Source organism: Pteronotus mesoamericanus, unplaced genomic scaffold (genome assembly GCF_021234165.1).
Source record: "Pteronotus mesoamericanus isolate MK-2021 breed Mesoamerican mustached bat unplaced genomic scaffold, CSHL_Meso_final contig_78, whole genome shotgun sequence".
In the NCBI taxonomy this organism is placed as follows: domain Eukaryota; kingdom Metazoa; phylum Chordata; class Mammalia; order Chiroptera; family Mormoopidae; genus Pteronotus; species Pteronotus mesoamericanus.
Window position 1 is genome coordinate 10,868,042 of NW_026555258.1, and position 13,006 is coordinate 10,881,047.

A 13,006-nucleotide genomic window follows, 5' to 3' on the forward strand; every position below is an offset into this window, starting at 1 on the left:
AACTACATGGTCGCAAAGGGGCGCGTGCTTCTGTGAGAGGCAGTGACATCCCCTCACCCAAGTTTGAAATGCAGCGAAGGCGGCAGGTATTCAGGTTCGCCTCTGTTGCCTCTCCTGCCTCCCCAGGCGACACCACGTTCCCCAGTCTCCCCTGGGGGGCTGCACAGCGCCGCAGTCAGCTAAGCACTGAGGAGATGGCTTGCGGGAGCACATGGGAGCTGGAAGGAGCTCCAGCTGAGGGACAGAGGGCGGCTTCTGGTCTGCGAGGGCTCTGTGTGCAAGTCTGTTCCCAAGGCCCAGACCAGGACCACCTCTGACCTTCCCCTGCAAACACCCACCCTGCCCTCTGCTCTCCACTCCGACCCTCCCCAGATCTCTACCCTTCTAGAGCCAACAAGGGAAACAATCAGAGTATAACGATAAGCCCTGGCTGATGTGGCTCAGTGGATGGAGGGCCAGCCTGAGAACCAAAAGGTTGACGGTTCGATTCCCCGTCAGGGCACGTGCCTAGGTTGTGGGCCAGGTCCCCAGCTGGGGGTGAGGCAACCAATCGATGTTTCTCTCTTTCTCTTTCTCCCTCCCTTCCCTTCTCACTAAAAGCAAATAAAATTTTTTTTAAAGAGTATAATGATGGATTTCATTTATTAAGCACCTATCAAGGGTCAGACCTGCACTGACGTGAAAATCTAGCACGGTCCTTTGAGGAAGGCATTCTACGCTTCGCTGACCAGGACGGGAGCCTCAGAGGAACTCAATGACTACTGAGGTTAGACAGGTCACTGAAGGGCTGAGATTTGAACCCACATCCCCACCTCTGATCTTTCCAGTCCCCCTCCCCCAGCTCCTAGCACTGGTGCAGGACAGAAACTCAACTCACACCCAGCTCCTTAACTGCCGCACACAGGGAAAGACCAAGGCGCTCGAAGAAGTATACAAAGCACAATGTCCAACAGTCCTGGCATCCATGCATGGTTATGTCACTGAGAAGCTGTGTGACACCAGGCAAATGACTTCACCTCTCAGCCTCAGTTCCTTCATCTGTGAAACAGGGATATTAATAGCACCTCCCCGCTGGGGAGCAGTAAGAAGCGGGTAAATGGGGATTGAGCACAGTTTCCATCACGTAGACCCTAATTGGACAGGCGGGCCCAGGAGTCCCGGGGGCCTGGCAGTTGAGAGGGCTGGCGCTGGCTCAGATCCACAGGTGGTTTCCACGCCAGGAACAGAGTGAAGGCGCCACTACAGGAAAAATGCCAAGGCTAGCTGGTAATTAAAGAGCTGCAAATTATAGCAACTTCAAGGTGTGAAGACACACCTATTAGAGCAGCAAAAGAAAGGGAAATGGGTAAAAAGCAAAGCCATGGGGTGCAGGAAGGAGGTGGGGACAGCAGGTTCTCTCCACAGCCAGAGGAAGTGCATGCTCGAGCTCTGGGATCAGAGGGACCTGGGTCCCAATCTTGGCTCCACCATTATTAGCGGTTGGCACTTGGGTGACTTCACCTCACTGAGCCTCTGTTTCCCCATCTGTAAAATGGGGTGATCCAACTATCAGCTGCAGGGCTGTCTGGAGGATTCGAAGAGATCATGTAGGTAAGGCCCTGATCACAGCACAGGCGGCTATGTTGTTATTAGTCATTGTTCCCTAAGGCCCCCTCAAGGCTCAGCTCCAGCTGCTGTGGCTCCAGGGGGCCAGGGAGGGCAGGACCCAGCCCCTACTCCAGTTGACTTGAGTCAGGGACACCTAAGAAGGGGACCCTGAGTCCTCTCTCACCGCACGCTTCCCTTTTCTCTCTCCCTTTCCTCCCAGAGACTGAGCCAGAGGCTGGGGCTCAGAACCACTTCTTGGGGGAGCTTGTTAAAATGCAGATACCCAGTCCCTGCCCCTGCTCCTACCCCACTGCACTGAAATCTTGAGGGGGCCCAGGAATCTATTTTGAAAGCATCTCATGGCATAGATCCGCGAAAGAGAATCAGTGGCCCTTAAGAAGGCCCCATCCCCTTAGCCTGGCACTCAAAGGCTCAGCCTGGTTTTCCAGCCTCCCCTCCCACCCTGTCTTGCAGGCATTTCAACTCCAACTCCACCATCCCACCGACAGGTCCATTTCTAGTGGGCCTCCATGCCTTCGCGACTGATCTTGCCCCTACCCGGAACTCCCTCGCACTGTCTCTGCCTACGCAATTGCTCGTGACCCTTTAAGGCCCAGCTTAGAAGTCAGCTCCCGGGGGAAGCCCTTCTCAACCCATCAGGAACAGCTGGTCACTCCGAGCTCACCTGAACCCCCATATCACAGTGCACAGCGACAGCCAGGCTGGGGCCCTCTCTGTTCCCTCCATCCAAGCCTCTCTCCCCTGCTCCCCACAGGGCTGGCTCCGCATCCCTTGGGCCTCCGCCCCGACTGCACCACTTCAAGGGAGCCCTCCTGGTTTACTGGTGTTCTCTTGTATAGCACGTAGGCCCCGCATGAGAGCATGAACTCGTAAGGTCAGGGGCTCCATCTCGCTGGCGCTGCCTTGGCCAGCCCCTCCCACTCACCAAGGATGGTCCATGCCTGGCACACAGCAGGGACACACCACAACTGTTGAATGAATGAATAGACAAACAAATGATCGAAAATCCCTCTCCTTTACAGATTATGAGCTCCCAGGAGAAGAAACCCCCCTATGTCTACCCCTCCGGGTGTCTGGTGGCTGGCAGAGCACTGGATGGGGGACGCAGGGTAACATGCTAAAAGGGGGCGCAAAGGGACACAAAGCTGGCTGTGCGTGCGCAGCAAGGAGGGTGGGGACACAGAGGGGCGTGGAGCGTCAGACATTAAGGGTCACTGGGTTCTGTTTCTGCAAAGTTGTTTAGGTTTGTGCTAGTGGGACCGCTAAAATCAATAGCTAAGATATATGTACTGTGTTGTGTTGATTCTAAGATGCCATCAATTTTAAAATACAGCATTATTTTATATGCCATCAAGAAAAAAAATAGCAACTGTATTATGACACATCATGGACTGTAACATGAGAGATATTAAAACGTGGAAGCAAAAATTGAGCGACTCAAGAGTCAGGGGAGCCTGGCGTGCGTGTGCACACATGAGGGTGCGGTTACCTGGCCTAACACCAGCCTCCCTCTTCCCAGCTCAGGTCTGGGCCCCTCGGCCTGCAGGGTGTCTGTCCTCCACCTGCCCCCCCTCACAGGGTGGGCCCCCCATGTGGCCCCCAGGGGCGGGGCTGAGCCACAGAGAGGGGAGCAGCTGAGCGATTGGATACCTAGAACAAGGGAGGCCGGATGCTCTCCCGGTCCGTGAGGCTCCAGGAGCAGCACCCCAGGCCAGACGGCGATGGTGACGCAGAGATAGTTACCGTGACCCGGAACGGTGTAGCGGCTGAGGGCTCCATGCTGGGGCTCTTCTCCGAGAGGCTGCCGGGCAGGCTGCGCCGGGAGCCTGGCCTTTCTTGGGGCGACTCTGTCAACAGAGGGAGAGAGCAGGTAAGCGTGGGCAATCGAGGCCATCCAGTCTGTCCCTCCTGCCCTTCCATCCTGGCCAGAACAACAGGTCCCCATAAAATAGTACAGCCACTGTAGGAAACGGTTTGGCAGGTCCCCCCAGATAATTAAAGACATAGTTATCACATGACCCAGCAATCCAACTCCTAGGAATATAGCCCAAGACTCAAAAACAGGGACACAGACAAACACTTGTATGCAGATGTTCACAGCAGTGTTATTCACAACAGCCAAAAGGTAGTATTAACCCAAGTGTCTCCATTGACAGACGATTGGATAAACACAGCCGGGTAGCCACCCAGTGGAACGTTATTCCATTGTAGAGGCCTGATACATGCTGCAATGTCATGAACCTGGAAAACATGCTGAGTGACATGATCCAGACACAAAAGGACAAATATTGTGCGAATCCACTTAGATGAAATACCTAGAATAAGCAAATTCAGAGATAGAAAGTAGATGAGAGGCTACCAGAGGCTGGGGATGGGGAAGGGGGGTGGAGGAGCTGGGGGAATAAGGAGTTACTGCTTAACAGATGCAGAGTTTCTGCTTGGAGTGATGGGAAAGATTTAGAAAGGGACAGTGGTGACGGCTGTATAACACTGTAAAGATACTTGATGCCACTGAATTGTACACTTAAAATGATTAAAATGGCAAATTTTAGGTAATAAATATTTAGCCCAATTTTTTTAAAAAGTCTCCCAAAACCCGTGCTTCAAGCCATCCATCTTGAGACGCAATGAGCTCCCTGTTACTGGAAGCATACAACCTTTCGGTCAACCTTTCGGTTCTCCTTTAAACATGAGAACCTGTGATCTCTGGCTTCCAATTCGGACCTCCTTGTTTATAGGCTTTAAACCTGAGAGAAGCTCAAGGGCCTGGTAGGTTATGGAACCAAGGGCAGCAGCCTGCTGCTCAGCCAGCTCCAGCTGGTTATTCCGGCCTGGCCGTGGGGGGCCCAGTGCAGCTGTAGCTCCCCGCCCCCCCAGTTCAAGAGAAGCTGGAAATCTGGGGTATTTTTAAATATGAAATATTCTGATTTTTAAAGGGTGACAGCTCATTCAAAACTCTTAGTCACGGCCTGAGCCTGCCTGTTTAAAACCTCCCAAGCCAGTCCAACCTGGCTGCTTTCCTCACTGGTTCCCCCACACCATGCTGGGCCCTGGCTCTCTCTCCTCCACTGATCCGGGGGGACCCCACAGAAGACGCCCTTTCTCCTCCTCCCACCCTGACCCACCCTGACCCACCCTGCAGGCCTTGGTGGGGACCCTTTGTGGTGGAGAGAGACTCCTCAGCTTGACTGCAGAACTTCCAACAAGTCCCTAGTGTTCTGCATGGAGCCTGCTTTCTGGCAGGTGCTTGGGAAAGACTTGTTGACTCAAAAGGAAGAAAAAGAACAGGGCGGAGCTTTCCCTGGCACGTGTGAATGCGCAAAGGTGCAGTCAGAGGCGCACGCCCAGCAAACACACTCACGCGCGTTCACACCCGTGCAGAAACCCCAAGGCGTACCAGCTCAGACCCACTCCCAGGTACACATCCGTGTGTGGACGGTGCACATACACAGGGCAGATGACGGGGAGCAGGCTTTCCTAGAAGGCAGATGGGCTACTGGGGGCAATGTCCACGCTTTCCGGTCCATTTCCTGCCTGTGGCCGATCAAACAGGGGGCCTCAGGAGCATGAAAGGACAGAACTGAGCCCCTCACCCCACTAGGACAGGCTCTGGTGCTGAGCTCTGGCAGAGGGTCTAGGGGAGGCGGGCCGCTGGCAGGGACAAGTTCAGGCCCAGCTGACTGCCAGGCAGGCCTGCGGCAGGGGCTGCTCCAGGTCCAGATGCAGACTAGCCATTCCTGGGCCAGGCGTTCCTGGCAACTTCCTCCCCACGACCTCTCCTCAGCCCCGTGACCACTTCTCTTATCGTGCTCCCTACTGAGACCCTTCCTTACTCCTCCCCCATGACCCCTGCCAGTCTCACCTCACGGGAAAACCCACTTTTTCTGGGGTTTCCCTAGCAACCCTCTTTCCACGTTCTCAAGTCTGCCTTCACCTCTCCCCCGCCCCCAGCACCCACCTGGGTCACCCGCATAACCACTGTGTCCTACCCACGTGTGAGGCACTGTGCTCAGCCTCCACAAGCCTCTCAGGACACACACACACACACCCCCCACCACCATCCCCCCCCGCCCCCGCCCACACTGCCCTTTCCCGGGAGGGGAGGCCATCATAGTTCTAGGCAACAGACACAAGCGGTCACCTGGTAAAACAGTAGGGGCCCAATACCGCTGCCTCTTCTCTGAGACCAAGTCTGGTCAATCTGTGCAGAGTGCCTCCTGCCTCTAGCTTCCTAGGTTCTCAGGGGTGGCTTGGTCCAACCACCCATCTTACCCGTGAGGAAGCTGAGACCAGAGGAAAGGAACATGTCCATGAGCCCCTGACCCAATAGATCTACAGAAAAATCATCTCAGGGTCTCCCCAAAGGGCCTTAAACGTCAATTCAGAAGTGCTGGCTTCACCCCATCTACGTCGAAACGTAGAAAGGCAGGGAGGTGGCCGCAGGGCAGGACAGGGCAGCCAGGGCAGGCACGGCAGTCCACAGGACACGGAAGGGGAGCCTTGGTCCAGGCGGCTTCCACTTGGCCCCAGCTCCAATCTCCACCCTGCCTCCTCCCGCTCCAGGGGGCTGCTGACCGGCATAGGCCACACCACGTGAGCTCCTGGGCCCTCCAACTCCCACAGGGTCTGGCCCGTGGGAAACCCTGGTGGGAGACCGGGGAGGGAGCAGAGTCACCTGGGCTGGCCGCCTCCCTGTACGGACGGTTCCAGCCACGATCGATGATGCTGTCGCCTGGGCCCTCCCCTCCTCAGGGCCTGGGCGGACCAGCCCCAGCCGCCGCTAGCTCTGGGGTCCTGCACTCCTCTTCACAGTTCCCCACGCCCACCCACACCCCTTACCATCAGAGAGCAAGTGCCGCCTGCTTCCTGCGGGACCCCCACTGATCCACCAGGCGGCACCTCAGCTGCTGAGAGCCAACCAGTCCCCACTTGTGCAGCTGACGGAAACTCCTTTCCGTCTGGACGGGAAGCCAGGCCCCGAGAGAAAGCTGTGATGTGGTCACACTAAACATCAGGGGCAGAGTCTGAGCCCAGCCAGGCTCTCTCCCAGCCTGACACCCCAAACGGCTTTCCCAAGCCTGCCACCAACTCTGACTACGAAGTTCGTCATCATAACCTCATGGGTCCCTGGTTTCTGAACCAGCATTTCCCTACCTCATTATCTTTCCCCCTAAGGAGTCTTTTAAGATACATTTTCCCTAGTTTCCTTCCATAAAAATGTTTTTAATCCTCACCCAAGGATATGTTTATTGATTTTTAGAGAGAGAGGGAGAGAGAAAGCGAAACATCAGTCAGTTGAGACCTGTACATGCCCCAACCAGGGATGGAGCCCATAACCTAGGTATGTCCCCTGACGGGGGATCAAACCCATGACCTTTTGGTTTACAGGATGATGCTCCAACCAACTGAGCCACCTGGGCAGGGCACCACGCCCCATAAAATTTTAATATCACATATACAGTAAGTGTCTTTTATGCACTGTACATATATTGGGCTTTATATAAAAAAAAAGTGAGATTTTTGTGACCCCCCCCCCCACCAAGAACCGATTTTTTTGCCCGCTTGGGCCAATATTACCCCCTCTGAGAATGGACGTTCTGGACCCATTCAAACACGGTCCCCACATGACAACCTGGACCGTGTGGTGAGCTTTCCATTTTCCAGATGAGGAAACCGAGGTTCTGAGAGGCAAGTGACTTCCTCTAAAGTTCCCCCAGGTTAGAAGTAAGATCACATGCTGAAATCCCCTTAAACTGTTCCCCTCATGCCCACATTTAGGGCCTCGGAGAAGGCTAAGGGTACCCGGAGCAAGAGGTGGGGAGAGGAGCCCCAGGCTGGAGTAGGAGACTCCGCTGTGCGCCTCAGGCCAGCCCCTCTCCGCCTCTGAGCTCATGATCTATCGGCAATGCAGTGAGTCAGGGAGTCTGAGCAGTAACCGTCTCTATTCCCCACCACCAAAACAACAACAAAAAACTCTTTATTTTACACAGGCAAAGAAGATGAAAAGTTGACCCCTGCGTCCTAACTCTGCCTCCAGGGATTTAGCCCAAGTGCTTGAAAAAACACAGCTGCCTTTGGCCTTTGATTCAGCAACGTGTCTCATCTAACCCAGGGAGGCAGACACTGTGAGGCTTGGGCCGCATGCCCCCAGAAGTCTAAGCAACACAGATGGTACAGCGTGAAGGTGGCCTCCCCAGGGACAGATCCCAGGAAGGGAGAACCGGCCAGCCTCCCAGAGTCTCCCTGAGACATTGGAGCACCAGCCCAGGAGCCTCCCCTCAGCTCAGACTATGTGACCTCCACATGCCCTCGCAGGCTTCAGTCTGCAAAATCAGGCCACAGAACCAGCTGATCCTGGATCCCCTTTCTGCTTAGAGGTCAAAAGAACCTCCGTTGTACCAGAAGGCCAAGCTGCCTTCCTGTTCTTGGAAACCACAGCCAGGGAAACGCATTTTAACCTTCAAATGTTCGCAAAAAAAAAAAAAAAAAAAAAAAAAGAATAAAATAAAATCGGTTTCATTCAAATGCTGCTGGCATGGTTGCCATGGATACCACCTAATCATGAAGGATGACTGTTACTTGTTCCCATGGAAACACAGAGACCTGAGGAACATCCTGTAATTTCAGACAAGACACCAAATTTTAGTTGTCGGGTTGCAATGCCCAGATCTTAATGCTTAAAAACAGGTAGATGCAGCAACCTCTACTACTGGCATCAGGAGAAAAGTCAGCACAAGTGTGGCAAGAGGAGGGGGGTGTGTGCCGGACTTCAAGAGTGACCAGGAAAATGCAAATTAAAACTAGCAGGTACCATTTCACACCTTCCAGATAGGCAAACATGAAAAAGAATACTGACCCTCAATATTGACAGGAATGTAGGAAATGCCTTCATCACTGCCGGTGAAGTAAAAAAAGTTTGGAGAACAATTAGACAATAGCTGGTTGAAGCCGACACATCCACTGACGCTGGGACCAGAAATTTCCCTCCTGCATGTCCAACCTAGAAAGATACTTCATCCTTCCACATGGAGATCTACACAAAGTTGTCTACTACAGTACTGTTGGTAGTCTCAATATGTTGGAAGTAACCGAAATGTCCACCAACAGGGGAATGGATGACTGTACCTTGGGGCAATCGCTCGGTGGAATATTACAAGGCAAGAAAGAGGGGAACAACTCCAGGGAACACTGTTCAGGTCTGCAACGGAGCACAACAGCCCTATAAAAGACCCAGTTCCTATAAGATCAACATGAATAAAACTCCAAAATACATTTTAGTCCTGCAAACCTGTGTCTGACTGCTGACCTCCAGGACAGTGAGATGACAAGTCTGTGCTGTGTAAGCTGCTAAGTTTTAGTTTGTTGCGGCAGCAAGATAGGAAACTAATACACACACCATGGAACACTCAGCAATGAAAAAGAAATGCGCTATTGCTATATACAATAATTTGGGTGGCTCTCAAGGGCATTGCGCTAAGGGAAAAACGCCAATATCAAAAGGTCACACCGTGCATGATTCCATTTATATGGCATTCCCAGTGTGGCCAAGTTTTAGAGATGAACAATGGGTTAGTGGCAGGCAGCGATGAGGCACGGTGGGCGGCGGCAGGTGGGCGTAACTATAAAGGGCAGCACAACAGAGATCTTTGTGGTGGTCAGTCTTGTATCTTGATGGTGGCGGTTACACGAATCTACATGTGATAAAATGACACAGAAGTATTTGCACACATCTCACCAACGTGCAGAAAAGGTGAGAAAGGAGGGTCAAAAGCAGCCCCTGGCGTCGGAAGCTGGCCTCGCCCTCCCAGCTCTGCCACGTGATTCTCCTGTTGGACAGAAACCACCTCACAGACTTCCAACCGCGGACCAGGTCGCCATGCTCAGCTGAGATGAAACAAGGCCACTTCATAATTTTGTCTAAGCAACCGACGAAAGTCAGATCCCTGTGCCACCCCAAAAATCCCGAACACTCCCCCACCCCCGGGTGGCTAAAATGAATGACTGCTGCTGCTTCACCAACGACACCTTTGTCCTCATGCTTGCCTCCTTGCCCTAGAGAGAAGATCTGCCATAACCCTCATACAATCGCCCCCACTTTCTAACAGCAGCCAATGTGGTGTGAGCCCTGCTTCCATAGACTTCCTCAAAATCACACGATCAAAGCCCAAATCCTGTAGTAGGTTCTTTCTACCACACTCCGACTGAGATGCCCCATGGTTCCCCTTGGTGTGTGTTCTCCTTCGCTGCAATGAGTAATAAATCCAACTTGCTCAACTACGGGTGTGTTTCTGGCAGGTCTTTGTTGGAGGGCATCGACCCTGGACAGTCCTGTGTTACAATTACAGGGAAACTGGGTAAATGGTACATGGAAACCTCTCTGTTTTTGCAACTTCCTAAACATCTGTAATGATTTCAAAATAAAAGGTTAATAAATAGCCTGCTAAACTACATGAAATCCTGTCTGTGTAAACCATTGAGATTTCCACCCCAAGAAGCTGACTGTATAAAGGTGCTGGTAGCCAGCGCTGCCTGAGTGGAGAGTAGCCAGCCGTCTGGAGGTGAAAGGCACAGGAATATAAAAATCACTGCAAGGGCTTACCCTGCACGCTTTAGGCTGAAATATGTTTGCTGTTTATGTGATTAAACGAATATGGTTTTACTTTCTGTTTGTGGGTGTGTCCGCTTACCTAGAAAAATGTGAATGGTACTCACAAATTTTTACCAGAGATTCTTTTTGGAGAATGAGGCAGGCTGCGGGCTGCAGAGAGATGACTGTGCCATTTACTGAATGAAGGGTAATTCAGACCTCCCAAAACTAATAGTAAGATTAAAGTATAAATAGGTGATAGGATGACTCAGTACAAATTGTGCCCTCTGAATGTGTCTGGGGAGGAAAAAGGAAAAGGGAAAAAACAAAATCAGAAAACAAAACACATGACATCCAAATCAGCAGCAGCCCAAATGGCCACACAGAGAAAGTGGATCAGGGAAGGCCGCAAAGTGGACTTAGAAACAAACCCAAGCAGAAAGGAACATACGAGCTCCCAAGCCTAGAGTGCCAGCAGAGTAGTGCCCCTAGCCTCCAACCTTCCCGGGTGGACTTCGGGAAGAGCCAGGGGCAAAACTTCCGTGGCAACAGGCCACGGAGACTTTAGATTGTTAGGACTTTCAGACACAGCAGTCCGGCTGATGCCTCTGGGTGTATCAGTGCGTGTGTGTGTGTGTGTTAACGAAGTACATCTGTACTGTTATCTGCTCTTAACGGCCAAATAAAGGAGTGTGCCAAAATTTTGCACTGGTAAGTTGGTAGGTCTCTGCTTCCCATAGCACACTTTTCCCAGGTCAGGCTTTGGTCATCCTTCTTCGGGAGGGTGAGGACAGGTGTCCCGTAGAGGTTGCTAAACCTTACCCACCTGAGGTAGGCGGAATAATGGCCCCCAAAGAGCCCACGTCCTGACCCCTAGAACCTGTATGTTACCTTATGTGGCAGATGCGATTAAATTAAGAATCCTGAGATGGAGAGATCACTGTCGGTTATCTAGGTGGGTCCAACGTCATCACAAGGGTCCTCCCAAGAGGGAGAGAAGAGAGTTAGAGAAGGAGACGTGGTGACGGAGGAGGAGGTGGGAATGGCGTGGGGGCACGGGCCGCTTCTAGAAGCTGGAAAAGGCAAGGAAACTGATTCTCCCCAAAACGTGCAGGAGGAATGTAGTCCTGCCGACACCTTGATTCTAGCCCAGGGAAACTGATTCCAGACCTCTGACCTTCACTACTGTAAGATAACAAATCCAGGATGCTTTAAGACACTAAATTTGACAGTGGCAATAGGAAACCGATACACCCAGTGATGAAAGCACAGCTTAGAACAACTGGCAGATTAGGACTGTGTACTGTCAAGACCTCTCACCTCTTCTTTTCCAAATCTACAGCTGCCTTACAACAGGAGACGAGCTTCCTCTTAGAACTGTAACGTTCATCACGATATACCACGTAAACTTCTTTCTCTCTACACAATGCTTCATTATCAAAAGGCATATGTGATAACCACATACACTTGAAAACCACAAAAGTATGTGGTGCCTTTGTTGGTTATGTCGTAACACAGCTTAGAGATGTGTTCACGTCTGTACATAGAGAACATTTCACCTTCTAATACTCACTCAGCATGTTACATATCCATCCTTAGGATAGATGCTGATTACGTCAACAACACTTCATTAGAGTACTTAAGTTCTAACGACAGCACTCCAGAGGGATCCATGATTATCAAAACCTAATATCCATACCTATTATTAAATTCATCCTATCTTTCATTCATTCAGGAAATATAAACCATTTCTTTTTGCCCCAAAACTCTACCTCAGTAGTTAATGTTCTGCATTTTTGTTCAAAACCTGTATTATTAAATTAGAACAACATAACTATGTAACAGGCTTATTTTTACAACAAATTAAAATGGGCATAAGTTTTAAGTATGTATACTATATACTGATTTTTACATGTAACTTTAAACTCTCTTTACATTTCTGTATCTGACAACTTGGGATTCAAATTTTAAATTATCTCCAACTTTCTAAGTTAATGATTTAACACTAAAGCAAACTGAATTTCAGTTCCTTGTGTAGTTTTTTAGCCTCAGAAACAGGTGACCCATAGATTATACAGCGTCCAGCAGAAATAAGACCTGCTCGAGTGTGGTTGGTAGGGCAATAATATGGGTGTAATAATTTAGTTTTAATTTGAACATTTCACCTAAAATGTCATATGGTGCGCTTGAGTGTGACACTGTTATGTTACAGAATTACATGCTTACGGTTTTGTAATAAACTATTTTGTAATAAAAAGGGGCATTACTTGTGCTGGACCCTGTATCTCGGATCCAGTCAGGGACATGAAGTTGTAATTTGGAAAAACATCAGAGTGGATCGTTTTATGTTCTAGAATAGGCCATCTGTGACTGCCCTCGGCACTTGCAGGGAAAGGGAATTGGTGCAAATATGAAGCTCATGGTACCTGCTGTGCCATGAGCCAAGAGTCCTATGTCTCTGACCCCAGAGTCTTGTGTCTTCTGGCAGCATCCCTGAAACTCCACCAGGTTAGGCTGTCAGCTTGCAAGTAAGGCAAATCTCCCCCCACCCCCTTCACAGCAATTAACAAAGGGCATCAAAAATACTTAGGAATAAACTTAACAAAACGAGTACCAGGCTAAGAGACATCAAAGAAAATCTCAATAAATAGAAATATATACCACCCTGGAGGGCTGGGAACCCTCAGTATGGTTAAGAAGGTAGCATTTCCCCCCTAAACCTGATCTATAGATTCAATGTAATCCCAGTTAAAATCCTTGCAGGGTTTTGAGGACACTGACAAGCTCAATTTTAAATTTAGATAGCAAAGC

The 13,006-nt window shown here is 50.8% G+C and overlaps 1 protein-coding gene across 7 annotated transcripts in view; it reads right to left on the reverse strand.

Moving 5' to 3' along the window:
- Positions 1-13,006, reverse strand: part of DAB2IP (DAB2 interacting protein) — a 183,438-nt gene that overhangs the window by 94,040 nt on the left and 76,392 nt on the right. For all 7 annotated transcript variants that reach the window (XR_008530062.1, XM_054584448.1, XM_054584453.1 and 4 more), the window contains exon 2: positions 3,352-3,455. Coding sequence is in view for 6 of the 7 variants with exons in the window: in XM_054584448.1 (XP_054440423.1) it covers positions 3,352-3,455 (104 nt within the window). In the remaining variant the exon portion in view is untranslated. The remainder of the gene's footprint in view (positions 1-3,351; positions 3,456-13,006) is intronic.